General features: G+C 22.7%; 8 protein-coding genes across 16 annotated transcripts; 5 read left to right on the plus strand and 3 right to left on the minus strand.

Annotated features, from left to right (window-relative positions):
• Nucleotides 1-925: 925 nt before the first annotated feature.
• LOC113219418 lies at nt 926-1953 on the plus strand. Its single transcript, XM_026446339.1, has 3 exons — nt 926-1269; nt 1381-1458; nt 1701-1953. The coding sequence occupies exons 1-3, from the start codon at nt 1085-1087 to the stop codon at nt 1756-1758; spliced, it is 321 nt and encodes a 106-aa protein (XP_026302124.1). The 5' UTR covers nt 926-1084; the 3' UTR covers nt 1759-1953.
• A 1264-nt stretch (nt 1954-3217) lies between these two features.
• LOC100578653 (twinkle protein, mitochondrial) lies at nt 3218-6571 on the plus strand. Of its 2 annotated transcripts, none has more exons than XM_006568565.3 (7): nt 3218-3482; nt 3551-3789; nt 3870-4554; nt 4672-4916; nt 5007-5107; nt 5172-5391; nt 5460-5616. In XM_006568565.3, exons 1-7 carry the CDS (start codon nt 3233-3235, stop codon nt 5583-5585), a joined length of 1866 nt encoding a protein of 621 aa, XP_006568628.1. In that variant the 5' UTR covers nt 3218-3232; the 3' UTR covers nt 5586-5616. The 2 variants fall into 2 exon arrangements, with proteins under 2 accessions (XP_006568628.1, XP_006568629.1); XM_006568566.3 differs by lacking the exon at nt 5460-5616 and adding an exon at nt 6466-6571 and having other exon boundaries at nt 3227-3482.
• Nucleotides 6572-6771: 200 nt separating this feature from the next.
• Nucleotides 6772-10285, plus strand: LOC413713 (glycosyltransferase 25 family member). The gene is made up of 10 exons (XM_006568568.3): nt 6772-6979; nt 7531-7759; nt 7891-8233; nt 8302-8421; nt 8539-8728; nt 9120-9194; nt 9269-9326; nt 9407-9534; nt 9638-9841; nt 9949-10285. Exons 1-10 carry the CDS (start codon nt 6792-6794, stop codon nt 10115-10117), a joined length of 1704 nt encoding a protein of 567 aa, XP_006568631.3. The 5' UTR covers nt 6772-6791; the 3' UTR covers nt 10118-10285.
• A 1288-nt stretch (nt 10286-11573) lies between these two features.
• On the plus strand, nt 11574-13759 carry LOC410115 (actin-related protein 3). The gene is made up of 6 exons (XM_393599.7): nt 11574-11785; nt 12126-12306; nt 12394-12708; nt 12838-13152; nt 13237-13455; nt 13523-13759. Exons 1-6 carry the CDS (start codon nt 11742-11744, stop codon nt 13700-13702), a joined length of 1254 nt encoding a protein of 417 aa, XP_393599.2. The 5' UTR covers nt 11574-11741; the 3' UTR covers nt 13703-13759.
• A 967-nt stretch (nt 13760-14726) lies between these two features.
• On the minus strand, nt 14727-17775 carry LOC410116 (transcription factor 25). Of its 6 annotated transcripts, none has more exons than XM_393600.7 (10): nt 17636-17775; nt 17506-17574; nt 17249-17403; nt 16734-17092; nt 16419-16647; nt 16030-16283; nt 15660-15969; nt 15273-15566; nt 15005-15195; nt 14727-14887 (listed from the first exon to the last, which is right to left on the minus strand). In XM_393600.7, exons 3-10 carry the CDS (start codon nt 17378-17380, stop codon nt 14863-14865), a joined length of 1794 nt encoding a protein of 597 aa, XP_393600.2. In that variant the 5' UTR covers nt 17381-17403; nt 17506-17574; nt 17636-17775; the 3' UTR covers nt 14727-14862. The 6 variants fall into 6 exon arrangements, with proteins under 6 accessions (XP_393600.2, XP_006568636.1, XP_006568635.1 ...); XM_006568573.3 differs by having other exon boundaries at nt 17483-17574; XM_006568572.3 differs by having other exon boundaries at nt 17478-17574.
• LOC102654555 (leucine-rich repeat-containing protein 59) lies at nt 17703-19739 on the plus strand. Of its 2 annotated transcripts, none has more exons than XM_006568570.2 (6): nt 17703-18083; nt 18324-18383; nt 18459-18581; nt 18660-18876; nt 18954-19151; nt 19215-19739. In XM_006568570.2, the coding sequence occupies exons 1-6, from the start codon at nt 17994-17996 to the stop codon at nt 19484-19486; spliced, it is 960 nt and encodes a 319-aa protein (XP_006568633.1). In that variant the 5' UTR covers nt 17703-17993; the 3' UTR covers nt 19487-19739. The 2 variants fall into 2 exon arrangements, with proteins under 2 accessions (XP_006568633.1, XP_006568634.1); XM_006568571.2 differs by having other exon boundaries at nt 18957-19151.
• On the minus strand, nt 19623-23699 carry LOC102654510 (blown fuse). 2 transcript variants are annotated; one of them, XM_026440674.1, is made up of 8 exons: nt 23398-23699; nt 23074-23306; nt 22894-22986; nt 22256-22753; nt 21970-22142; nt 21078-21854; nt 20523-20921; nt 19623-20392 (listed from the first exon to the last, which is right to left on the minus strand). In XM_026440674.1, exons 3-8 carry the CDS (start codon nt 22928-22930, stop codon nt 19853-19855), a joined length of 2424 nt encoding a protein of 807 aa, XP_026296459.1. In that variant the 5' UTR covers nt 22931-22986; nt 23074-23306; nt 23398-23699; the 3' UTR covers nt 19623-19852. The 2 variants fall into 2 exon arrangements, with proteins under 2 accessions (XP_026296459.1, XP_026296455.1); XM_026440670.1 differs by lacking the exon at nt 23074-23306.
• On the minus strand, nt 23543-26327 carry LOC100578735 (pyruvate dehydrogenase E1 component subunit alpha, mitochondrial). The gene is made up of 5 exons (XM_006568575.3): nt 26100-26327; nt 25770-25988; nt 24977-25225; nt 24620-24865; nt 23543-24529 (listed from the first exon to the last, which is right to left on the minus strand). Exons 1-5 carry the CDS (start codon nt 26223-26225, stop codon nt 24380-24382), a joined length of 990 nt encoding a protein of 329 aa, XP_006568638.1. The 5' UTR covers nt 26226-26327; the 3' UTR covers nt 23543-24379.
• Between the last annotated feature and the right edge of the window lie 778 nt (nt 26328-27105).

Consider the following 27105-nt stretch of genomic DNA (forward strand, 5'->3'; position numbering starts at 1 on the left):
TTTGATACATTATTTAATTATTTAGCAATTTTATTATAATATACATATATAATAATATATTATTATACATATATAATATTATTGATTACATTTGAATATCATATTAAAAATTATTAAAATATAAAATAATTATTAAGTATTAATTTAAATTTATTAATAATTATTAAATATAATATTAAAATTTATATGGTATTTTAGAGCTTTTCTCTTTTAATTATATGTAAAATTATTTTTAAACATGTTTATATCTTTAACAATTTAAATTCATATTTTGAATATTTTCACAATTCTATTTCAAATATGTATTTATGATATGCACAGCATAAAATACTTTATTTGCATTTAAGTGTTAATTTAATAAGAATGGAAATTTACATTATATGTATCTATGTATATATATATATATTTGCTTACTGCCACTTGCTAGAAAAATATTCCATATTCTTTGCTATATATATATATATATATATATCATTACATATAAATAAATATATTAATATAAAAATATAAATTATAAAGTATATATTTAAAGAATAATAATTAAACTAATAATCAATATAATCAGTATAATTGTTAAAAATATTATATATTTTAATATGTTTACACAAGAAATTTATGCAAAAATATTTAAGTCAAAAATTAAATTACCATAATTACTAGTTTATATTTAAATTTTTCTTATTATTTGTTTTGCAAAATAATATTTTTATAAATTTACATTTACAAATTTTGCATTTTCTTTAAAAAAATATTAAATAAAAAACATTAAAAACATATATATTTTACATATCCTACATATATATATATATATAATTATACATAATATATTATATATAATAAATATAATATACATAATATATTATATATAATAAATTCTACATATATATACATATCTATTAATTATAAGGAATATATTATTTATAAGGATTTTTCTCTTAAAAATTTTCCATTCCTATTTGTGAACATCATAAAAATATGTATCATAATGTATTTTGTAACTTATTGAGAAGAGGGAGTAGTGCTAATGAGCCTCTAATATCTAGTATAAAAGAATGCTTGCTTGAAAATCAAGGCATTGTTGAAAATGTTGTGTAACAGTGAAATTGATCGAAGCTTTAAAACATTTCAAGTGTTATATTTAATATTATTTTTATTTAATATATGTATACAATTAAGTATAACATTATCTGTACCTAATATGAATTATAATACAACAGCTACAATGTTAGCAAATGAATCATCATCAAATAATTCAATTGGTGATAATTTGTAAGAATATTTTATAATCTTAACATTCTTATAAATAAACACATATATATGTATATATTTATCCAAATTTTATAATCTTTTTTCTTTTTTTTTTTTGTTTATATTTTGCAGATATGTTATAAAAGCAATGGTATATGAAATTGGTATATTAACAGATGCAGATAATACAACTAATAATAATACTGAAAGGTAATATTTAAATGATATTTTTCATCTTAGAGGACATATATATTATCACCTCAAATTTTTAGAAATGATGCACAATAAAACTAATGTTTTAATTTTTAAAATATTTTTAAAGTATTTTAATTTTAATTTTATATTATATATTAATTATATTTTATTAAAAATGTACACTTTATTTTACTTATGTACTTTATTAGTACATTTTACTCAAATGTATTACACTACATTAATTTATTTTTTCACAGACATGAAGAAGTAAAACTTTCATTTTATAATCCTCCTAATGAAAACAATGGATCATAAATTGGACATTACTATTTAATTAATTTCAATATAATTATTTTTTCAAAAAACAGATTTGAGAACATATATATAAAATATAAACAATTTTTAAAATGAATATGTATGTATTTGGCAAAATATAAATATATTCATTTAAATTATATTAACTTAAATTAACAATAAATATATGTTTGAATAAAACTTATAACCAAAAAATATATATATATATATTATAAGAAAAACCTATAAGAAATATAATTTATTGTAAAAAGTTTTATATATTAATTAACATTTTGTTTTAATCCATTTAATGTATGAATGAAATAAATACTTTTAAATAAATTATATTTTTTTTGTAATTAAAATCATGTATACAATTTTATTTAATATGAAATATTAAATTGAAATAATATATATAACATATTTAATTCATATATATATATAAAATATATTACTAGAATGATATATTTATATATTTTATATAATATATTATATATTATATATTTAATATTAATATTTAATATTATATATATAATATTACATATTTAATATATTATATAATTTAATTTTATAATTATATAATTATAATATATTATAATTATATAATATATATTTAATATATTAGTAGAAAATTTTTGAAGTCGATTTTAAAAATTAAAATAGCAAAATAGAAATTTATATAAAAAAAATTGAATTGGTCATAGAAATAGAATGAAATCATTTCTATCATATTTTTACTTTCCCAATTTTAATAAAATTAAAATTCAACTTTTATTATTTGTTAAATAAATACAAATAAATATTTTTATTCTTAATGTAAATTTTTGTTTCTAAATATATATATATACAACGTGATAATTTTTCTTACATTGTTCATGATTGAATAAAGTATTATTTGGCCATGAGATGTCTCTGCACATTGATGTAAATAGTTGCATATTTGTAATAAAAAATTCGTAATAAAATTCCTAATAAAAAATGTATGCATTTTAAAAAATATACATAATTTTGTATATACAAGATAAAATATAATAAAATAATTATAATAATAATAAATAAATAATAAAGAATAATAAATAATAAATAATAATAAATAAAGAATAAACTAAAATAAATAAAGTAAAAGTAATTTAATTAAAAATTTGAAAAATATTAAATAATTTATATTTTTTACATAAATATGTGTGACTTTTATATTATTAAAAATATAAAATAAAATATAAAAAAAATATAAATTGCAACATAAATTCATGTATTTGAATTTATTAATTACAATTCTATACAATTTAAAATTAAATTTTTTACTTTTATTTTTATTATATAAAAATTTTTATAAATATTATCAATTTCACGAATTAATTTATATAATTAATATTATTTTTAATAAAAATAAATTTATATTAATATACAAATGTATATAATACAGGAAAAAAATGAAATTTTATTTTTATTTTGAAGAAAATTAATAAGAAGTTATTTTTTTTATGTATTTAATATGTTATTTAAATCATTGTTACAAATTTGTGCTCAAAAAACACAACACATTAAATATTTTATTAGTAAAAGATATTTTCATATAAACAATGAAGAATTTCTATTGAAATATAAATCTCCAACACGTTTAAAATACTTTCTTAAACAACAATGTTCAAATGTTATAGAAGGACACACATGTTTTATAATGGATTGTCCTATATGTAATAATAAAAAGACAAAATCAAAAATTTATGTAAATAAAAATACAGGTATATGAATTTTAAAGTTAAAATAAAAATAATTTTCAATAAAATTTCATTTAAGGAATTAATTGTAGGATTTTTTATATGTGATAAATGTAAATCCATGGATTCTTGGAATATATTGGAAAAATTTTTATTATTAAAAAATTCAAATGATAATCTAAAAAATAAGGAACTTGATATATTAAGAACTAGTTGTAGTTTAAAAGAAAATTTTATAGAAAAATGGAAATGCATAATAAGTAATTGTCAAAGCATACGAGATCTGTCTCCAGAAGAATACAATATTTTTCTAAATAATTTTTCATTTCCTGTAATAAAATAAATTAGATTTATATTTATTTTATATATTATTAATTCTAAAAATATATTTTCTAAATAATTTTTTTGTAGCATGTTTTACAAAAGGATATGTCACGGTTAAATTGTTTTTATGACAAGACAATCAATGCAATATATTTTCCACTAATAGGCCTAAATACATCTATAGTTGGATATAAATTATTTTCAACTAAACCACAAAAGGAAGAAACAGTTCCTGCTTTTGAAGTTAGTGGATGTATTGAATATAAACGATATTATAATAAAAATGATGATACTGCTATAATTGTGAGCTCAATAGATGATTTGTTAGCTATAATGTCAAAACAATCTGCAAATGTAATTATATGTCTTCCATATAATTTAAGAAGTCTACCCCAACAATTGTTGCCATATATGGAATCATTCAAAAAGTTAATTTTATGGTTTGGAAATGATGAAGTAAGTTGGTACAGTGCTAGACATTTTGCAAAAAAGTTAAACGAGAAAAGATGTTATCTTATTAGACCAACAGATTCACAACCTCGACCAACATTAGCTGCTAAAATGAATTATAATTTTAATAATATTTTAATGAATGCTCAGCCTTTATGGCACAAAAGTATAATTACCTTTAATGATCTTAAAGAAGAAATCTTAATTGATTTACAAAACAATGATAAAGTAGAAGGAGTAAAATGGAAACGATATACAAGTTTAAATCGCATACTAAAAGGTCATAGAAGAGGTGAATTCACTGTACTAACTGGGCCAACTGGTATAATATACGATATAATATAATATACACAATATACAATATATAATATACGATATATAATATACAAATCAAGAATCTCAAATATATTTCTATGAATGAATTTTCTGTTTTTATTAGGATGTGGTAAAACAACCTTTATGAGTGAATATTCCTTAGATTTAGCAATGCAAGGTATCAATACATTATGGGGTAGTTTTGAAATAAGAAATGTAAGATTAATAAGAACAATGTTACAACAAATGGTAGGTGTACCTTTAAATGAAAATCTTGAAAATTTTTATACATATGCAAATGCTTTTGAAAAATTGCCAATTTATTTCATGACATTTCATGGTCAACAAAATATCAAAGTAGTAATGGATGTGAGTATAAATATAATTATAAAAATTAATTATTTTTTGTTTGAATTTACAATTATGATATATTTTATAATATATATGATACATTTATAGGCAGTTGAGCATGCAACATATGTACATGACATAGCTCATGTGGTAATTGATAATGTTCAATTTATGATGGGAATGACTAATGATTCAAAATATATAGATAGGTATTATAGAATTATCATGTGGAATATATTTTATATTATTTAAAATAATGTAGTTACATTATAGATTTTGGAAGCAAGACGATATAATAGCTAAATTTAGAAATTTTGCTACCACATACAATTGTCATGTAACAATGATAATACATCCACGAAAAGAACGTAGTTATGAAGAATTGACAACATCATCGATTTTTGGAAGTGCAAAAGCAAGTCAAGAAGCAGATAATATACTAATTATTCAAGATAATAGACTTACGAGTATTCGAGGCAAAAAATATTTGCAAGTATGTAATAAAAATAAAATGCATAGAAAATTATTTCAAATGTATTATTTTAAAATATATGTTTATAGGTAGCTAAAAATAGATATAGCGGTGATTTAGGTATTATGGTATTGGATTTCGATAAATCAAGTCTTAGTTATACATCAAAATTAAAAAATAAAGAAAAAAAAAATCTTAAACAAAAAAATGAATAGGTAATAAAATAATATGAAAAAAATATTGAATAAATATTATTTTTGAAAATAATTATATTTATTACACGTTTTATGATCATTAAAAAAAATGATAAAATTTGTTGAAATATAAATATTATAATCAAAAATTAATTTTTAATACAAAAAAATTTGTAATACAATTTTTTAAATATAAAATATAAAATTTCATATAAATGTAAAATATAAAATAAATTTTAAAATACATATTTTTTTTTATTTCTTATTTGAAAATTATTTTAAAAATTATTCTTTATTATGATTGTTAAAGTTGTTGGAAAAATCTGAATTAAAAAAACAGAAAAAGAAATAAATAATATAATAATAATGAGAAGAAATAATAATAGTGATAGAATTTATAAATGGACTTAGAAATGGAAATAAAAAAAAAAATAACGGATATTATATTTGTACTGCATTTTAGATAAACTTTATCTAAAAATAAATTTGAATGAGAAAAAAATAAGAATTTTATTGTAGTTATTTTTATCTATTATCATTATTTTAACAATATTATTGGTACTATCGATAAAGATATTAATAATCATAATTTTATTATTAAATTAAATTAAAAAATTATTTTATTTTTATTTTCGAAAAATTTCATAAATAATATATAAATTATTAATATTATTTTTTTTTAAAAATCTACTTTTTGTTTATTAATTGCAATTTCGATATTTAGAATATTTTTCAGATTTAATAGAAATATTATAAAATTAGTTATTATCATTATTATTATTATAATAAAGATAAGTATATAGTAAAGATATCATGATTAGTTTTCGTCAAAATTAAGCATTTTATTATATCAATAATGATAATATAATATCACATATTTTCTCATAAAATTTCGTTACAGGGAAACTATTTTGATGCTAGTATATAGTTTATCTCATACAGGCAAGTTTAACATACAGTCAACTCTGTATATCTATTCATCTTCTGTGTATAAACAAATACGGAGCATATGAAAATTATTTAAATAAAGTTTGCAGTTTGCAGCTTTACCGACAACTATGTCTTTAATGTGGGTGGTAAAATTTTATCAAAAGAAATTCAATGATTAACATAGTGAAAACATGAAAAAACGTGTATAGGACACTTTTACTCGTTTGTGTTTTTTATTATATTAGATATAATAACGATTAAAGATAAAATAAGATATTAAAAAATTTAAAAACAAAAATGAAATTAATAAATTTTATTAGTATTATTTTTGTACTTTCTATTATGTTTTTAGAAAATTCTACCCATGATTTAAAAAAGCCAACTGTTTTAATAATTATTTTAGTACGTAATAAAGCACATACATTACCGTATTTCTTGACCTTTTTGGAACGATTGACTTATCCAAAGAAACGAATACATCTCTGGTAAGTACATATACATCATAACCTTTTTTTAATAAAGTTGTAAAGTAAAAATGTTATAGAATATATATAATATATAAATGCTTAATATAATTAAAATTTAAATTATTATCTTGATTATATCTAAGAAATTAAAATATAAATTTTTTAAGTTATAATATTAATAAAAAAAAAATAATTTGTTTTTCAACTATCATAAATCTTACATAAATTTATTTATACTTATTGCATTATATTTTAATAAAATATATTTTGAATAAATCAATATAATAAAATTAATAGCTAAATATAATTTATCAATAATATTTTAAATTATCTTTAATTAAATTTTTTAATCATATTGCATTATATCAAAAAATTGTAATTTCCCGCTGTGATAGATGTTAATTGATGCGCAATCAATAGATGAAACATATTTATATTTTATATTTAAATCTTTATTTACTACTATAAACATATTTTATTTTATAACATTCATATATTTTAAAATTCGCAAATTATTTATGAAAATTATTCTAATTAAAAATTTAAAATATATATATATTTTTTTAAAGGATATGTAGTGATAATAATATTGATAACTCAATTGAAATATTATCAGCATGGTTAAATAATGAAAGTAATAAATACCATGGAGTTCAAATAAATTTTGATGAAAAATCAAAAGGATTTGACGATGAGAAAGGAATTACAAATTGGTCGGCGCAAAGATTTTTGCATGTGATTAATTTACGCGAAGAAGCCCTTAAGGCGGGAAGAAATATGTGGGCAGATTTCATTTGGGTAAAAAATTAATTTCTTTTTAATAAATTATTTTTAATGAAATAGTAATCTTTTAATTTAAAATTTTTTTATTTTTACCAATGTTTTAAAAATATTTATTATTATTAATTTTATTTTTTATTCAATTTCAGATGCTCGATGCAGATGTTTTTCTAACAAATCCAAATACTCTTGATGAATTGATCTTAAAGAATCAAATTGTAATTGCTCCATTGTTAAAATCTGATGGCTTATATAGCAATTTTTGGGCTGGAATGACTAATGATTATTATTATTTAAGAACAAAAGAATATGAACCAATTTTGTTTCGAGAAAAAAAGGGATGTTTTAATGTACCTATGATTCATAGTGCGGTTCTTATAGATTTAAGAAAGCAGATTTCGGATTTTTTGACATATAATCCGAATAAATTATATCAATACAATGGCCCTACTGACGATATAATAACTTTTGCTGTTGGTGCTAATAAAACTGGTAAATTAAAATTTTCCCAAAATTAAATTTCATATTTTTTTCAATAATTTTTTTTATATCTATGTTAGGTGTGCCATTATTTATTTGTAACGATAATACGTATGGATTTATTATGGTTCCATTAGAAGAAGAAGAAACGATCGCCGAAGATTTACAAAGACTGACTAATATCAAAACAGAAATATTATGTAAGTTAACAGTAATTTAATTTTAAATAGAGAATAATGAAAACAAAAATAAAAAAAAAGTTATTAAATTTTATTCTATTCTTATCTTCATTTACCATAAAATTTTTATTTTTTTAGCCGATAATAATGATCTTCCATTATCAATATATCTCGAAAAATTTGTACAATATCCTACTAATGATACATTACAAGTGGACAATATTTATATGATAAATCTTTTAAGAAGGCCAGAAAGACGTAACAGGATGCACAAACTTTTTAAAGAACTTGGAATTCGAGTAGAAACACATGATGCTGTTGATGGTAGGTAAGTTATGAACACAGGAATAAATTTATAGATATTAAATTTATATATATATTATAAAAAATATATAAATATAATATTAATATATTGTAATACATATATATACATATATATATATATTATATTATATATATATATATATTATATATGTATAAAAAATAATTCTGTCTGTATAATTACATTATACGAAAACATTATTGTCAAAATATAATATTGCAATAGTATATGTAATATAACAATCATATTTTAATATAATATCGATATTGAAGCAATAGTATGTATTTATAGATGAGAAACAAAAATATAAAAATATAAAATATTGTCATCGAATCTAGCGAAAAAAGTAGCAAATGCTTTAAAAAATTTTATTTTATAAATTATGTTTCTTATTTAGGGCATTAAATCAATCTATTCTTAAAAAAATGGGAATAAAAATAATGCCAGAATATACTGATCCCTATCATGATCGGTAAGTATATGATAAAAATTGAAAAATTAAAATCAAATAATATAAACAATTAATATCAAAATATTAAATTATAGACCAATGACTATGGGTGAAATTGGTTGTTTTTTGAGTCATTATAATATTTGGAATAAGGTAATTATAAAATTCAAAAAATAAATTGTTTTAATCAAATTATATATAAAAATTATAATAAAAAATCAAAAAATTATTAGGTAATAGAAAATGATTTTAAAAGTGTTATTATCTTAGAAGATGATGTTCGTTTTGAACCATTTTTTTGTCAAAAGTTAAATTACATTTTAACAGAATTGAAAGATCTTCATTTAGAATGGGATTTAGTGTAAGTATTTAACATTTAAAAAATTTTAATATCAATTAAATACCAATTTTATGTAAATTACAATATTCGATTTTGAATCAATGATTTCAATATCTTATATTAGTTATTTGGGAAGAAAAAAATTGGCAGAAAATGCTGAACCTTGGATTGATGAATCAAAATATTTAGTACATGCTGCTTATAGTTACTGGACATTAGGATATATTTTATCTGCAAGTGGTGCAAGGAAATTAATTGAAGCAATGCCATTAAAGCAATTAATACCTGTTGATGAATATCTTCCTATATTATCTGATGTTCATCCTAGGTAAATAAAAATTTAATAAAATATTTTATTGTAATTTTCAAAATATATTTTTATTTATTTTTTAACTTTAATTGCAATATATATATTAAAACTATTTATTTATATAGGAAAGATTGGAAAATATATTATCCAAAACGAAATTTAATTATACTTTCTGCAAATCCTCTTTTAATTTATCCAACACATTATACAGGTGAACAAGGGTATGTAAGTGATACGGAAAATTCTACAATTATATTTGATCATCAAAATAAATCAAAACGAGAAGATTTATGAATAAAGATAAAGTGCCATGAACAAAAAAATGAGAGATATTTGACAATTTAAATTTTTTCTTTAATAAAAGAATTTACTTTTCATGACAATATTTATAATCATTTACATATTATATTACAAAATATATTATATCATAGAAATTTTAATAAATCTTTTATATTTTTGTATTTAATTTAAATGATATTTTATATTGTGTTTAATTTGTTTTAATATATATGTATTAGTATTATATACTATATGCAATGTATGTATTTACATTTTTTATATATGCTATAAAAAAATTTATATTTTATCTATATCCATAATGAATATTTTAATAATAAATATTTTTTTAAGTAATCATAATAAATTAATCACAATCATTATAGGATAATAAATAATTTAAAACATAATACAATTAAAAATAAAATCATTTAAATGAAATTTATATAAACAATCTTAATATATTAAGATAAAATGTGTTGAGATTAAAACTTAATTTAAAATAAAATTAAATTTTTGTTGAGTTGATTATTAATTATATTTGATATTTATAAATTCTAACAAAAAAAAAAAATTCTAAAAATAATTTGCTATTGCTATTAAAAAATAAGATATTGATATTCAAAAATAAAGTTTAATGTTTACTTTATATGTGTCTATGTTTTTAAATAATTTTTTTTTAAATACGAAATTATTGTTTAATAAAATATTCAATTTATTTCAGATATATTTCATTTTTAAAAGATATAATTTTATTTAAAAAATGATTAAAAATTTTTTAAATATAAATAATATAACCTCATATTTATCCGAAATTTATATATATAAATTTATAAATATAATAGAAAATATATATATATATATATATATTTTATTATTTAATTTATTACTTACATTATTCATAAGATAATATAAATTAATTTTTTTTTTAAATCAATAAACCAACTGCATCATTATATTAACATCAAAATTATATTATAACATTATATTATAACATCAAAATTTATTAGACTAATCCTATAACTACATAACACGCAATATTTATAAAGTTTGTATAAATAAATTTTATCAAATTTTTTAAATATTTTTTTTAAACGATCATTCTTAATTTAAAATTCTTTTTATATGATATTAAATTTAAATTAATGAAATATTATTTAATAAATATTCAATTAAATTAATCATTAATTAATACTGATGAAAATAAATTTGATTGATTGTATTTGGAAGCATGTTTTAATAATAATAATGTTTTGCAACTCCATAAATATATATAAATACAAATATTTATATAAATCATCACATGATTGACAATTATAATCATGATAATTAATCAATATAATTTTTTTCAAAATTTTTTATACTTTATTTTGGTATTATGCAATTCATACTTCCCGCGTAAAATTTCACGCTATGAGGAGCCACAAAATTCTAATGATATATAACATCTGTAAGTTTCCATTTTTGACATTCATGGAAAATTTCGTTTAATGAATATGCTGCTTAAAGTGAACTTCTGCTTTATCTTCAAAGCGAGGTGTGGTTAATTGGAGCGGATGAGCGTTAAATTTGAGCTGTAATTGAGATATATTTCTTTTAAATAAAGATAAAAGCAAAAACTAATTAAAACGAAAAATACACGATGCTTGGTCGTCTTCCTGCATGTGTGATCGACGTGGGTACGGGGTAAGAAATTAAAAAAATTATATTTGACTAGAATAGATAGACTAAAATATGATTTAATGACACATGTCATTTTACAAGTGAAACAAATATTTAAATAATATGAATCAATTTAAAATTATTTATTTTTATTGTTTTTTCTTAATATTCAAATAAATGATAATTTAAATTTGTTTATTATATATATATATATATATATTTAAAAAATAATAAAATGTTATGTTGGTAAATATTTCAAATAAATTTTTAAATTTAATTTAAATAGTAATGTAAATTAGTAAAATTATTATAGAAATCTTTATTATTTATTTTATTAAAAAAATTATTTTTTGTGAGTTTACAGATATACGAAACTAGGTTTTGCAGGCAATAAAGAACCTCAACTTATAATTCCATCAGCAATTGCTATTAAAGAAACTGCAAAAGTTGGAGATAACAATGCTAGAAGAGTTACTAAAGGAGTTGAAGATCTGGATGCTTATATTGGAGATGAAGCTTTTGAAGCTACTGGTTATTCTGTAAAAGTATGTTATATATTATAAATTAGTATTATCATTGAAATATATAATGTTTTTTAAATAGTTTTATAATTTATATTCGATTTTGTTCAGTATCCAGTTAGACATGGGTTAGTGGAAGATTGGGATTTAATGGAAAAATTTCTGCAGCAGTGTATTTTCAAATATCTTAGAGCAGAACCTGAAGATCATTATTTTTTACTTACGGAACCACCATTAAACACTCCTGAAAATCGTGAATATACTGCAGAAATAATGTTTGAATCATTTAATGTACCAGGTCTTTATATTGCTGTACAAGCAGTATTAGCATTAGCTGCTTCTTGGACAGCTAAAACAATAGAGGATAGAACATTAACAGGTGTGGTTGTTGATAGTGGAGATGGAGTTACACATGTAATACCAGTGGTATGTTTAAAAAAAGAAAAATATGAAATATATATGAATACAATATAGATATGTGAAATATAAATTCACATATAAACTTATAATATTCAAAAAATATTTTATAATTAACAAATTTATTCTATTATTCAGGCAGAAGGTTTTGTTATAGGAAGTTGTATAAAACATATTCCTATTGCTGGTCGTGATATTACATATTTTATTCAAAGTTTATTACGAGAACGTGAAATTGGAATACCACCTGAACAATCATTAGAAACAGCTAAGGCAATAAAAGAAAAATATTGTTACATATGTCCTGATATTTCAAAAGAATTTGCTAAGTATGATAGTGATCCTACTAAAATAAAAAAATATGAAGGTGTGAACAGTATTACAAAACAACCATTTGTAGTAGATGTTGGATATGAAAGGTTTCTAGGACCAGAAATATTCTTCCATCCTGAAGTATTTAAATTTAAGTGTACAATAAAATAAAAAAAATCAGGATAATCATATTTCTAATTTTATTATCTTTTTTTTATTTTTTAGTTTTCTAATCCAGATTTCACAACACCATTAAGTGAAATTGTAGATGATGTAATTCAAAATTGTCCAATAGATGTTAGAAGACCATTATATAGTAATATTGTATTATCAGGTGGTTCTACAATGTTCAAAGATTTTGGTAGACGATTGCAACGTGATATAAAACGAATTGTTGATGCACGTCTCAAACTTAGTGAAACATTAAGTGGAAGTCTTATTACGGTATATATTTTATATATTTTAATGAAAAAAAAGTAACATATCAATATATTATATTTCTTTATTTTAGCCAAAGCCTATAGATGTCCATGTTATATCACATCACAAACAACGATGGGCAGTATGGTATGGTGGTGCTTTATTAGCTAGTGATCCAGAATTTTATACAGTCTGTCATACTAAAAAAGCTTATCAAGAATATGGTCCCGGAATTTGTCGCTATAATCCCGTATTTCACAGTATGGTGTAAAATAAATAAGAATACAAATGACGTTATTATGGACCAATGGTCTCTCTGAATTTTAAATATTTTGTTAATAAGTTGATCATTTTTACTTTTTTCATCTTTGATGATATATTTTCTTATATGGAATGGGTATTTCTATCGTAATTATTATTATTAATAATTATTATTATTAATAATAATCATTATTAATAAAATTACAGAAATACGCCAATATTACACTAGTAAACGCACACAAAAAAAGTTTTATGCTCATCAATTATTATATTGATATATGCCAATATTCATATGTCATAAAAATACAGAAAATTATTTACAAAAATAAAGGCCACTGCATTAGAAGCAATGATTAAGAATAGTCGATAAAATTATAATACAAAATGATTGTATAGATCTGTACATAAAAGTATTTGAAAATAATAATTCTTTTTTAATGAATCAAATTTATGATATATATATATTTATATATATATACTTTACATTGTTCTATATAATACATTTAAGATAAATAAAAAAAAATAAAATTCCTATAAAAAAAAAACTATAATTCAAAAATAACATTTTACTTTTTAATACAAATATTGCAACAATATAGTTTATTTATTGTTGTTATAGTTTAGTTATAGTATATATATGTGGGTATGTATATACATGTATATATATATATATATATATATATATATATATATATATATATGTATATATGTATATATGTATATATACACACATATATTATTTTATGTATCTACAATTTTTCACAATTTGAGTTGATAATTGCACCAAAAACTTCAAAAAATTATAATAACAAGTACAAGATGGTACAAACAATGTATGTATACAACTTCATATCACACATGAATATACGTATATAATCAGGATAAAGTTTCATGTATATATAATAAATTATTATGTAATCACAATAATGATGATAATGGTAGTGATAATAGTAAGAATAATAATAATAAAAAAAAATTATAATTTTCATTATTAAACATTAGATATATTACCTGGCATAAAATATACATTATTTTCATAAAAATAGTAATTGTTTTAAAAATATTTATACACCTGATTTCATTTTAATTCGTTTAATAAACAAAGTATTCTGAACTTTGAATTGTTATTTTATGATGTAATCAGTAATCAATAGTAGTAATTAATTAACATTATGTTTGTTCGTTGTTATCATAGCTAAAAAATTTCACATATATTATGTTATATATATAATAATTTTTTATTTATTAATTTTACATTATGCTGCTATTATTACTGCTATTATTATTACTATTATTAATATTATATACTCACAGTAAATTTAATCCTTCCAGAGCATTTGCAACATCTCCACTAATATCTTCAAACAAGGATGAAAAAAAGAGAGACAAAAGATTAGAATTAGTTCTAGTTGTGCTTGTATTTGTAGTAGGTCGTTTGTAAATATCAATACTATCCACTGGTGGTAAAGGATCATGTGAAAGAACAGAACCATCATTTTGTACCTAAAATTTCATGAGATTTCATTTTAGTATAGTATAGATAAAAAAATTTGAAAAATACAATATAGAAATTTTTTTACCTCTTGCACATTTACAGTAATATCTTTTATATCAGATAATATAATATGTCGTAAAATATTTCTTGGTAGTTTTCCTTGATAACGTTTACTTCGCTTTATTTCACAATACTTTACATAATCATCTTTTGAATCAACGCGATTTAGTACAATATGTACATTTTCACATAACCATGGTAAAAGATCTGTTTCTTTCCACAGACGAAAATTACGTACAACATATAAATTTTGTAATTTTTCTAATGCTGGTGAAGTTGAAGTTACTGCCTTAGTGTTAAAGAAATTATGAGTTTGTACCTATAAAACATTTTTTATCTAATAATTTTTCAATTTTATATAAAAATTTATTAAAAACTTTTTTATTAATATATGTAATATATATGAAATTACCATTTTATCAGATTGTATACTACATTTTTCTAGTAATGGTATTAATACACCCGGAAACATTATTAAAGCATTTTGTAAAAGTTCATTAGCAGAAGATGTATTGCCTAAATGAAAATGAGCTAAAGCTAAACTGAATGCTATATTTGGCAATTGAGTTAAATTTCTTGTATTATCCCAAAGATTGCAAAATTCAATAAACCATTCATATTCTTTTGCTCTTAAAGCATAAAAATCAAGGGAAAGAATCACAGCTAATGGATCACCTTCTGGATCAAGTGATAAAAGTAATTTACAAAATTCCAAACTTGTTCTGAAATGTGAATAAATTTGAAAAAAATTAAGAAAAGCATTAAAATCTTCTGTTTCTTACCTGTAACATGCACGACCACCAACAAAATTAAGATGTTTAAATAAAGTGATAAATAAAGCACGATTTTGTTGTTTTTTATAGTCTAATCTGCAAAGGGCAGTTGTAAAGTTAAATAGCGGATGAAAAGCACATTCTAAACAATATAAAGCTCTTTCTGTAAATTCTGCAGCCATTGCTAAATCTTCATTGAGTTTACAAAGTTCAGCTAATTGTAATAATGCATCAACATGATAAGAATGTGCATTGATTATACTCTAAAAGAAAATATAAATTTTAATTATGATATTTTATATATTAATTTTAATTTATTTATTTTAATTTTATATATTTTTTGATATTTAAATGTAATACATTTAAATTAATATAAATTAAATTTAAATATAACATACAACAATATTTTCAGGATTCAAACTTTCAACTGCTTCCAAAAATTTTAACTGAATTTGTCTATATGATGGACTATGATCATATATAAAATATTGAATATTATTGGTAGATGATATAGTATGATCCAAAGACATTGAAAGTCCAGATTTATTAATTGGTGGCCAATTATCTCTAGCAGAAACTAACCAAGTTTTTTTCAAATGACCCAATCGACCTCTATTTCTCCTATTACTGTTAAAATTAACAAGATCTAATTATATTGTTTATTTTATATCTACAGATCTAAAATAACAAACTTTTTAATAATAGAAACATACTTTTGTTCAGCTTGTACTGTTTTACTACCAAAAATTCTTTTAAGTTCATTATATGGATTTAAATGTTTATGTTGCACTAATAAAATATCTTCTTTAGATTTTTGTTCAATCCATTGTAAATTATCTATGTTTTGAGAGCTACAACTTGGAAGTGGTTCCCCAAGCAATTTATTTACTTCTCTTACTGTTCTTTCAATTTCATCTACATCCTCTTCTTTAGATTCAATTTGAACTTTAGAACTTTCAAATTTCTTTCGTCTCTTTTTTTTTTTCTTACGTTTAACTTCATTGATACAATTTTTATCTATCACTTGTTCTTCTTCATTTTCTTCCTCACTAATTTCAGAATTTTGATTTAACTAAAAGAAAAAAAAATAAATTTATTAATATTAAATAATGTATTAAAATATTCAGAAGATTCAAGAAAGAATTTGACCATAACATTATTAAAATATTAAATAATTATGCAAACAAATGAAAAGTTATTTATTAATTAAAGCACTTTGAACACATACCACATCAAACAAGTTGAATGTCTTAGATTTAACATTGCCAATTATTGAATTGTCTATCTCATTCTCATTTTCACTATCTTTTTCGGATAACATATCGCTTCCATATACTTTTTTCATATACCGTGTAGACATTCTGAATGAATTTAATTTTTAATCTAAAAGTAGATAAATCGATTGAAAAATAGTTTGGAAAATTATACAATTTTTGTAAATCTTAAAAATTAAATACACCACAGTTATTAATTTCCTTCATTTACCACAAATTCCTGATAAAATCAAAATCTCTCTTCACTTGTCAATTTTCTTCAAATATACAAGTGCAATTGCTGTAAATGTATAGAACTATTCATTACTATTGATATAGCTTATATGCATCATGTTACTTACATGTATCATAGTTCACTACAATCGCCAATCAAGTTCTGCCAACGTTTGTATAATTTTAAAAGTTGCTAAATCGTCAAATGCGAAAAGCAAAAGTTAAAAATGACATATTCTTAATTATTTGATATTGATTTTCATTAACATATCTATGTATTATTTGTTAAAAATGTTTTTATTATTATGAAATTTTTTATCAAATGGAAGAATAAAAAGTACTTTACTGTTCTATCATTTGACATTACATTCATTTAACTTTCTAGCAATATGTTATCTACCAGAAGGTGACGCCACAAAAAAGCACAAATACCATACGTTTTCTGTGTTTTATTATTTTATTCGATTAATTTATTATATTATCAAAATGAACTTAAAAAATGTTAAAAATAGACTAAAAGACGAAACATTAGATCTTAGCTTGTGCGACCTGAAAGAAGTGCCTGTTCGAGAAATCGTATGTTTAAAAATTTATATTTGATTTAATTTGACACATGTTCAATTTTTAAAATTTTATTTAATTTGATTTAAAATATCAATATTGCATATTAAATATATTTTTATATTATTTTACACTATAAAATTATAATATTATATTTATGATATGATAATATATTTATATTATATTTATATATATTTATTATAAATATATATAATGTTAAATTCAAATATTAAATATTTATATTATATTTTTCAGGCAACTATCAAAAAAGCAACAATTTTGGATTTATCAAATAATCTTTTAACATTTTTACCTGTAAGTTTTCACAAGTTTATTATTTTCAATAAATGAAATATATATATATTTTTTATTATAAATAATTACTTTCAGAATACTTTTGTTGATCTTAAACAAATAATTAAATTGGATCTTAGTAAAAATATGTTGACAGAAATACCTGAAAATTTTGGAGAATTAAGACAACTGAAACATTTGGATCTTTATGCAAATCAAGTAAATTAAAAATAACATATTAAATATTTTTAAAGTAAATTTAAATTATATATAAATAATAGAAAAATTATTTTACAGATAAGCAGATTACCACTTAGTTTAAGTGAATTAAAAAATTTAAGATGGTTAGACTTAAAAGAAAATCCTCTAACTCTTGCTGTAGCTAGTGTTGCTGGTCCCTGTAGTAATTTGAGTGAATGTCAAGCTTGTGCTCGCAATATTGTTTCTTATTTATCATATGTTAAAGTTACTATTGAGGAAGAAAAATTACGAAGATTGAATGCTACTGTTACGGGTAAATTTTAAAAATAAAATACATAAATCTTTATATAGTTTTTATATAATGTACATTAATGATATTTTAACTTATAGTAGATACAGAAACAGATACCATATCAACAAAAAAGGGAGGAAAAAGAAAAAAAAAGAAACTGGAAAAAAATAATAAACAAAATTTAGATAAGAATGGGTTTAACCTTTTAAATAAAGTAAAAAAAATAGATGAAAATAAAATAGAACCTCCAAAATTGACACTCAATAATCAAATTAATAAAGAATATGGATTTAAAGGTAATATATTCAAACTAATTTGCAAATGTAAATAATTGTAATCTTAATTAATTGATATTTCAGAAAATGTATATCAATTCTTTATGTCTATGATATTATGGGTTTTTCTTTTGGGTTTAATATTTACACTAATGATTACGATTCTTCCATTGTATTCAAAACAATCAGAATTGTTTATAAATTATATAGAAACTAACACAGGTGTATCTTTAAAGGAATTTCAAAAATATAGTACTAATATACTCTATTCTCTTAAAAAATTCGTAATTAATATTTGCGATAATTTATATTTTATCTATGAACAAAATTTTAAAACCGATATTTCAATGAAATAATACATTTTAAATATTATGAAAAAAATTAAGATTCTTAAATATTTAAATTTCAATGATCAAATTTATTGAATGTAATAATTTTATAAGATGTAGATGTAAAATATAATTAATGAATAAAATTTATTATTGTTGATACTTTTAAAGCCAATGAGGAACTGAATGTCTTCGTATTATGTTGTATTAAAATCACATATGCGAATCAAAAAATGTTATTTATTTTGAAAAATAAAAGATTAATACAGATATATTAAAATGTATCATACTACTTCTTTGGTCTGTAAATATATAATATTTATATAATATAATATATAATATTTAATTATATATTATTTTGAATCATGCAGATATGCATTTTTTTTTTAAATATTAAACATTATTTGTAATATTCGTTTTATTTAACAATATTGATGATGCTGATTTAGCAGATGTTTTGCTAAGAGAGTTTTCCATTCTACTAATCAATTTTTGAAAAGTATTCATTCGCAATGAAGTATGTTGTTCGCCACAGTCGTCCGATGAATCTTCCAACTCGGTTAAAACTCGTCCGTTTGTTTCAATAACCGTTGAATCAATCATTTTTGATTTTTTTCCAGTAACAAATCTATTCCACGATTTCTTTTCTGGGCTGCTTTGCGATCTTATTAAATTTTCATGATCTCTGTTATTTAAAACTTCTTTTTGTCGTGCTGTAAAGTCTGCGAGAATAGCGATATCATCATATAGATCATCTACTTGTTGATTAATGGAAAGAGACTTAGGATAACATAACTCGGATCGCGGAGGTGGTATCTTATAATGTTCGTTATCCACAAGTGATGATCCTTGCGAATAATTTATATTTTCGCAAAGAACGGGTCGATTAATATTCGTGCGAACAAAATCCGGAGAGAGATTCTTTGTAGTTTGCTGAAAATTCATTTGTCATACGTTTAAAAATAATTCTATAAAAAAAAAAAATACTGTTTTAAGTACTGTGCAAAAAAATTAAAATATAATAAAAATTAAATGAAAAAATTAAGAAATATATCGTTCATACTTGAGGTAATTTATAATTTTTAGATTTGTCTCGATATGCAACATCATCATAAAATTGATCCGTATCGATTACATCATTGATTATCGGTGGTTTTGCATAAATTGGCCTAGGTGGAGGTGGACAAGTATATTCAGATTGTTGTTCTTCGACACGAATTGTTTCTTGCTGAATATTCATCAGATCAGATATATCATCATAGTAAGTAGATAGTTCTTGATTATTTACAGATGGCAATAATTGTGGTGAAGTTTTACACTTAGTTTTTTTCTCATTTTTTCTTGGAAAATCCTTTTTGCTTCTCATTCTATTCAAAAACGATTTCTTTTGTGGTGATTTTGATGGTTCATCTGTTTTATTCATTGTTTGAGCCTTGATCGATTTTGTATTCAAAACTATATTCTGTATACAAAAGAAGTATGCAAAATCAAATATCAAGCGTAGACGATTTATTTAATAAAAAGAGGAAAAAAGAAAAAGAGTAAAAATAGGTAAGGAAAATTCAAAAGGAAAAAAAATGAGAAATATGAACGAAACATGGTCACACAATACAATCACCTCAACATTGTCGTAAGATACAAATTTGTTTTGTTCATCTACAACTTTATTATCTTCAGACATGGTGTTGGCAGTATCATCATACGTTAATTCATTTCGTGAGGCAATTGATTTTCTGTTAGTCTCTTTCTTCTTTCGTTTATCATCAAATTTATGTCCGCTTTTTATGCTTGCACGAACATCATCATACGTTGTGGATTTTTTATTCGATTGTTCATCATTTATTTTAATTTGAGATTGAAAAGTATCACCAACATTTCCATATTGTGTTGTATCTCTAACTTCTTCGATCTTATGATAAATATCATCCTCTTCTTCATCAGGAAATTCATAAGACGAATTTCGAACAGATACAGTCAATAATTTTCGAGGGATTCGAGCAGGTAATGGAGGAGGGGATGTTGAATGAAGACGAGAAGAAGTGACAGTATCAGAAATATTGGAAAATTGAGGAAGGGAAGAATCAGTGGATACATGGAAACTATCCTTTGTAGAAGAATCGTTTGCTTCTCTTTCTGTTTCTTTATTGGCAACAGGCGGAATGATTGAAGATTTATCAGAAGGCTCATTGATGCTTAGCGAACTTACATCTTGATAGCGTTCTTCTTTGCAATTCAAATCTTCTTGAATTGAATCATTTGATTGTTTGATAATATTATTTGCGACAATATTGTCTACTTCTCTTGTCAATTCTTTGGATTCTATCTTTTTTTCACTTCCTAATTCACAAATTTTTGTTATCCATTGTTCCATATCTTTCGGATTTTTGGCAGAAAACTGAAATTGTTTTAAATTATTCTAAATGAAACTTGAATTTTATTTTAAATATTATTTTTTTTCTTTTTCTTCTTATATATATATAGCGTATATTATATCAAAAATTTTTTACTACCTGAAAAGTTCTGCAACCAGGACGGAAGATTTCAAAAGTAGATTCGCTTCGACGTTGATCTCGAGGAATTGCATTTGGAGCAGCTCGAGCCATATAACCGTGAATTGGTAAAATCGTACATGGACGGTTGTCTCGATCGCTTCCATAAATTAATAAATGTAATCCAACTAAACCTATTATATTTACAAAGAAATAAAATTCCTTTAAACGTATAATTTTGAACATACGTAAAGATATATAAAAATGTATCGATCGTATCAATTTTAAAAGTCGAATTCTAACTTACCGACCCAACATGATCGATATTGTTCGAACACAAATAATTTTTTTCCTTCTTTTCTATAAAGAAGACCACATAATTGACATTTACTTTTCGTTTCTGTCGCCGAAAAATTCGCGTATATGTTCACCAGTGTATTTTCAATTTCTTCTTCTTTAGTTTGACGATTATTGATCGTTTCATGAATCGCAGTTGCAGTATTATTCGTCGATTCCATTCCTTGAAATGCCTCATAATAATCTTGCTGCTGCTGTTGTTTCTGAGGATGTTCCTCTGCTCCTACGTATTCTTGCAACTCTGTTTCTGTTTTTAATGTTACCATTAGACCTTTTGATCCCGCTGCGTTCATATTCAAATATGGTTCCGGGGAAGCTGATCTTCCGATTCTCTCTATCACGAACATCGTTAATGTATCTTTCGAACGTATTAACAGATTATCCCGAATATTCTCCAATCTAGTTGGAAGTTTGACTTCGCGAAGAAATTCCAAAAATTGCACTACATCTATAATAAAAAAATTAGATCGATGTAATAATGTAATGATTAAAAATAAATGTAAAATAGAAAACAAAAAGTAAATAAATACACTTATAATATATACATATATATTTTATAAGAAAAAGAAGGAATAGTATTGCAATTACCTCGAAGTATAGCGGTGAGCTCGGCGTTAAGTCCCATCGTAACTTATTTTCCGTTCAATTTATTAATTTTTTCGAATATTATTATTAGTATACCTATAAAGTATAGTTATTTGTTTAACAATAGTTTTGAACCGAACTTTATAACAATATAATGTAACAGACTCTCCTACTGAAATTTACCCGGAAATGTGATTAAAGAAGATAGTGTAAAGAAATGAGGAAAATGTGCGAGAAGTCTACGTCACATCTAACCGATTTTATTTTCATTATCAATATTCAAGCTTAAAATCAAATTTGATTCGAAGCGAATTCGACGAACACCTCCCTTTTCCTTTTAAGCAATCCGTGACGTCTTTTCTCCCGTCATTGAACGAATCGATATTGTTCAATGACGTTTCTAATGACAATTTTATCTGATATTCGAGTGAAATATAAATAATTAATAAATCTCATCGATTCGCGATTTATCGTACGATGAATCCGTTAAACGAATGCATATCTCACCTGTGAAATATTTGCACTATACTCTTGTATTTCAAGTTGTTCCAAACTGTGTCGCATCGATAAACAAACAATATAGCATATTTAATTTTACTTTATTTCTCGCGACAAACATTGCGGCGCATTATTTTCGCAAGTTTTCTCTTCACTTGTTATTTTAAACAATTACTTTTTTTTCTTAAGAGATATATTTTTAAAAAATATCTTTCTTTAACAGAAATCGTACAATTGCTTCTTAATATTTAACTCGTTAAAATTCAACGAGCTGAACTGCACGTGGGAGCAACTGAAGGCGGCTCCCGCAAAGACTGTCTCGCTGTCGCTAGTCACTGGAATCTGTCTACTTCTCTCTCTCTCTCTCTCTCTCTCTGTTTTCTTTTTTCTCTCTCTTTTAGTCCCCTCCTTCCTTTATTACTTTAGTACTGTCTTATACTACAACAATGTTCCTATGAACCATTGACTCACTCTCCTCAATCGTTCTTTTTTGCTTTAATAATCTTTTGTCTTCGTCGCAGTCATAATATCTTCTTACTCTTCCTTCAGACTCTTTCCTTTTCTCGATCGCAACGCAGTGCGATATGGTTTAATTGATCATTCCAATTGTCGGAGCAAGAAAACGAGCAAGAAATAAACACAGTCATTCGCATAACACAGACTCTACAGTCGTATTTCTATCTTCATTTATGAATTTTATAAATTTTTTTTTTTATTCAATATTTAATTTAACATTTGTTCGATCGAATCTTTGATATATTTTCAAATATCAAAGATGTTTAATAAAATATAAGATGTTTCGATTAAATACTAGTTTATTTTAATCAAGTATTCAATCATTAAAGAGATATCAAAAACATCCGGAAAATTAAAAAAAATTACAATTATCATTCGATACAAAGACATTGAATATCTACATATAAATATTTCTATATATAAATATTTAAAACAATTCGTAAACGAAAGATTTAGTTCTATTTTCTCGATAAATTTACCAATTCTCCCAAGGTGCTTTACCACGTACTTTTTCCAATGGTTTTGTGTAAAGATTTTTTCCAACGTCCGTTACATCTGGTGATGGATCCTTCTTAGCTATTTCTAATTCTTCATCTACGATTTTGTATGTATTCTTTGTAATTTCCTAGGGAGGATTGAAATTAAAAATATAGTTTTGAGAATAAAGCTTTCGCGAGAAGAGAAGAGAGAGGAGTTAATACGCGCTCGATCTTACTTCAACTTCTGCTTGAGTTTTCAGACCGTTATCAATTATCTGTTTGGTTAACCAATTAATAGGATCTTGTTTGGCTTGTACCAATTTCACTTCCTCTCTGGTACGGTAAGAAGTACCAGGATCGCTCATGCTATGTCCATAGTATCGATATGTGACCATTTCGAGAATAATAGGACCTTTTCGTAGAGCGTAATCTTTCGCGAATTTTGCAGCTTCGTGAACATCTAATACTTTCATTCCATCTACCTGAAATAAAAAGTGAATGAGAAAAGAAAAGAGAAGATTTATTCAATTGTTACATTTGTTTAATTGTTATCTTGATGTAAGAATTTTTTTCTCTTTTTTTTATTGTCTCACCTGTATACCTGGAATCAGATCCCCTCGCGTGTAATAATCAGTATTCGCTGAATGCCTATATGTTGCCGTTCCCATACTGTATTTATTATTCTCACATACATATACCACCGGGAGACTCCACAATTTTGCCAAATTATATGCTTCGAAGGTTTGACCCTGGTCCGCAGCACCATCTCCATAGATTACCCAAGCAATACCGCCTGTACTATTATATTTCTGAGCAAATGCTAATCCAGTACCGATCGGTAGCTATCAAAAAACCAATATATTTTGAATTATAAATGATAACTATTTTATTAATTAAAATCGCCTAGTTCTTTTTTCTATTTTTTTTTCAAAATATATTAAAATAATTTAGGATCTATTTGTCCTTTAACTTTCAAATAAATTTTATGCGTTTTTTACATAGAATCAGATCTAATTTGTTTCTCCTAACGATCTCGCAAAGAAAATGAAAAAAGTTGTTATATTTTTCAAAATATTAAACAGAAAATTTTAATTAATCTAGACAGTCGGAAAGTATTACAGTAATTCGAATTTTAAGGAGAATTTTGTATAAAAAAAATCATTGTTATTCATATTTTTTATTAATATAATCTCTCTACGTTTTGAATTTTATTTCCAATTTGATGTTTTTATAGATAAACTTATTATAACGTTTAGTATAATTATTTTATAAGGAATATCATCAATAATATCGGGATCGATCATAATTATGATTTTCTAATTTTTAAGAGAGATAGCATTCTGATCGAGAGAGAGAGAGAGAAAAAAGCTCGATTCGATTTTATACCTGACCACCAACGATTCCTTCGCCTCCATAAAATTTGTCTCCGTATATATGCATGGAACCACCTTTTCCTTTCGAAGTTCCAGTTTTTCGACCCATTAATTCCGCAAAAATGTCTCGTGCCGATATGCCAAATACCACCGCAAAACCATGACATCGATAAGATGTGATCAAAGTGTCTTTATCCGATATCGCCGGTTTCATACCAGTGGCTATTGCTTCCTGTACAAATACATTTTTTTTTCCTCCTTTCTTTTTCTTTCTTTTTTTTTTTTCATTTCATTCTTATCTTAGTTAGATTTTTTTTCTGTTTCGATTAATTATAAAATTTACCTGACCAATATATAAATGAAGAAAACCATAGATGAAACGCAATCTGTACATTTCTGCCGCTTTGCTTTCTATTCGTCTGATATAGTGCATCGCTTTCAATGCGTAAAGAATGTCATCTTCATTCATCGTGGCTTTGTCCGGTGGTCCTTTATCCAAACGATACAATTTATATGCCTAAATGATATAAGAAAAATTGAAATGTTTTAATATATAATTTTTTTAATATATAATATTTGAAGATTGCTAAAATAGGAACTATTTTTAAATTTCTTTGAAACGAGTTTTTATTTTTTTTATTGAAAAAATGTTTTAAATTTTATGTAACGATAATTTATTCTAATTAAATTAGTGTCTTTTATATAGTTCAAAATTTTTTAAAATTTTTACGAAGCTTAGAAAAATAAAATGAGGTTTGAAAATAAAATTCCAAAATTATTTACCGCATTTGAAAAATAGATTATCCATGTAGAATTAAAATAAGGAGGATTAATAAGTTTTACATAATTCTTTTTTAATTATTTATGAATATAGAGATATAGAACTTATTTAGATACATAATATTGTTATTATAAATATAATGTAATATAAAGCAGAATGCGCATTTATATTTTACCGCATCTACTGTTAGTGCTTTGGTTTGTCCTTTATGAAGAAAGAAAGAATGTCGTCCATGTAATAAAGTTGGAAATAATTTTAACAAATACATTTTAAACTTATTTTAAAATTGTCGTATTTGTCGTTGATTAGATTTCTCAAGTTCAACATCGATCATTTCCTATCTTCGCACAATTCAAGGAATTTAATTTGAACATTTGAACATCAAAGTTAAAAATAGTAATTAAAAAAAGTCCAGAAAGTAAGAAGAATGGAGTAAACATCTATAAATTTCTTTTTAGAATAAACTCATATTATACATATATTATATTATGTATAATATACGTATAATATATAATAACAATTAAATAAAAAATATATTTTATTTAATTTTTATTAAATATACATTAAC

Source organism: Apis mellifera, linkage group LG1 (genome assembly GCF_003254395.2).
Source record: "Apis mellifera strain DH4 linkage group LG1, Amel_HAv3.1, whole genome shotgun sequence".
NCBI lineage: Eukaryota > Metazoa > Arthropoda > Insecta > Hymenoptera > Apidae > Apis > Apis mellifera.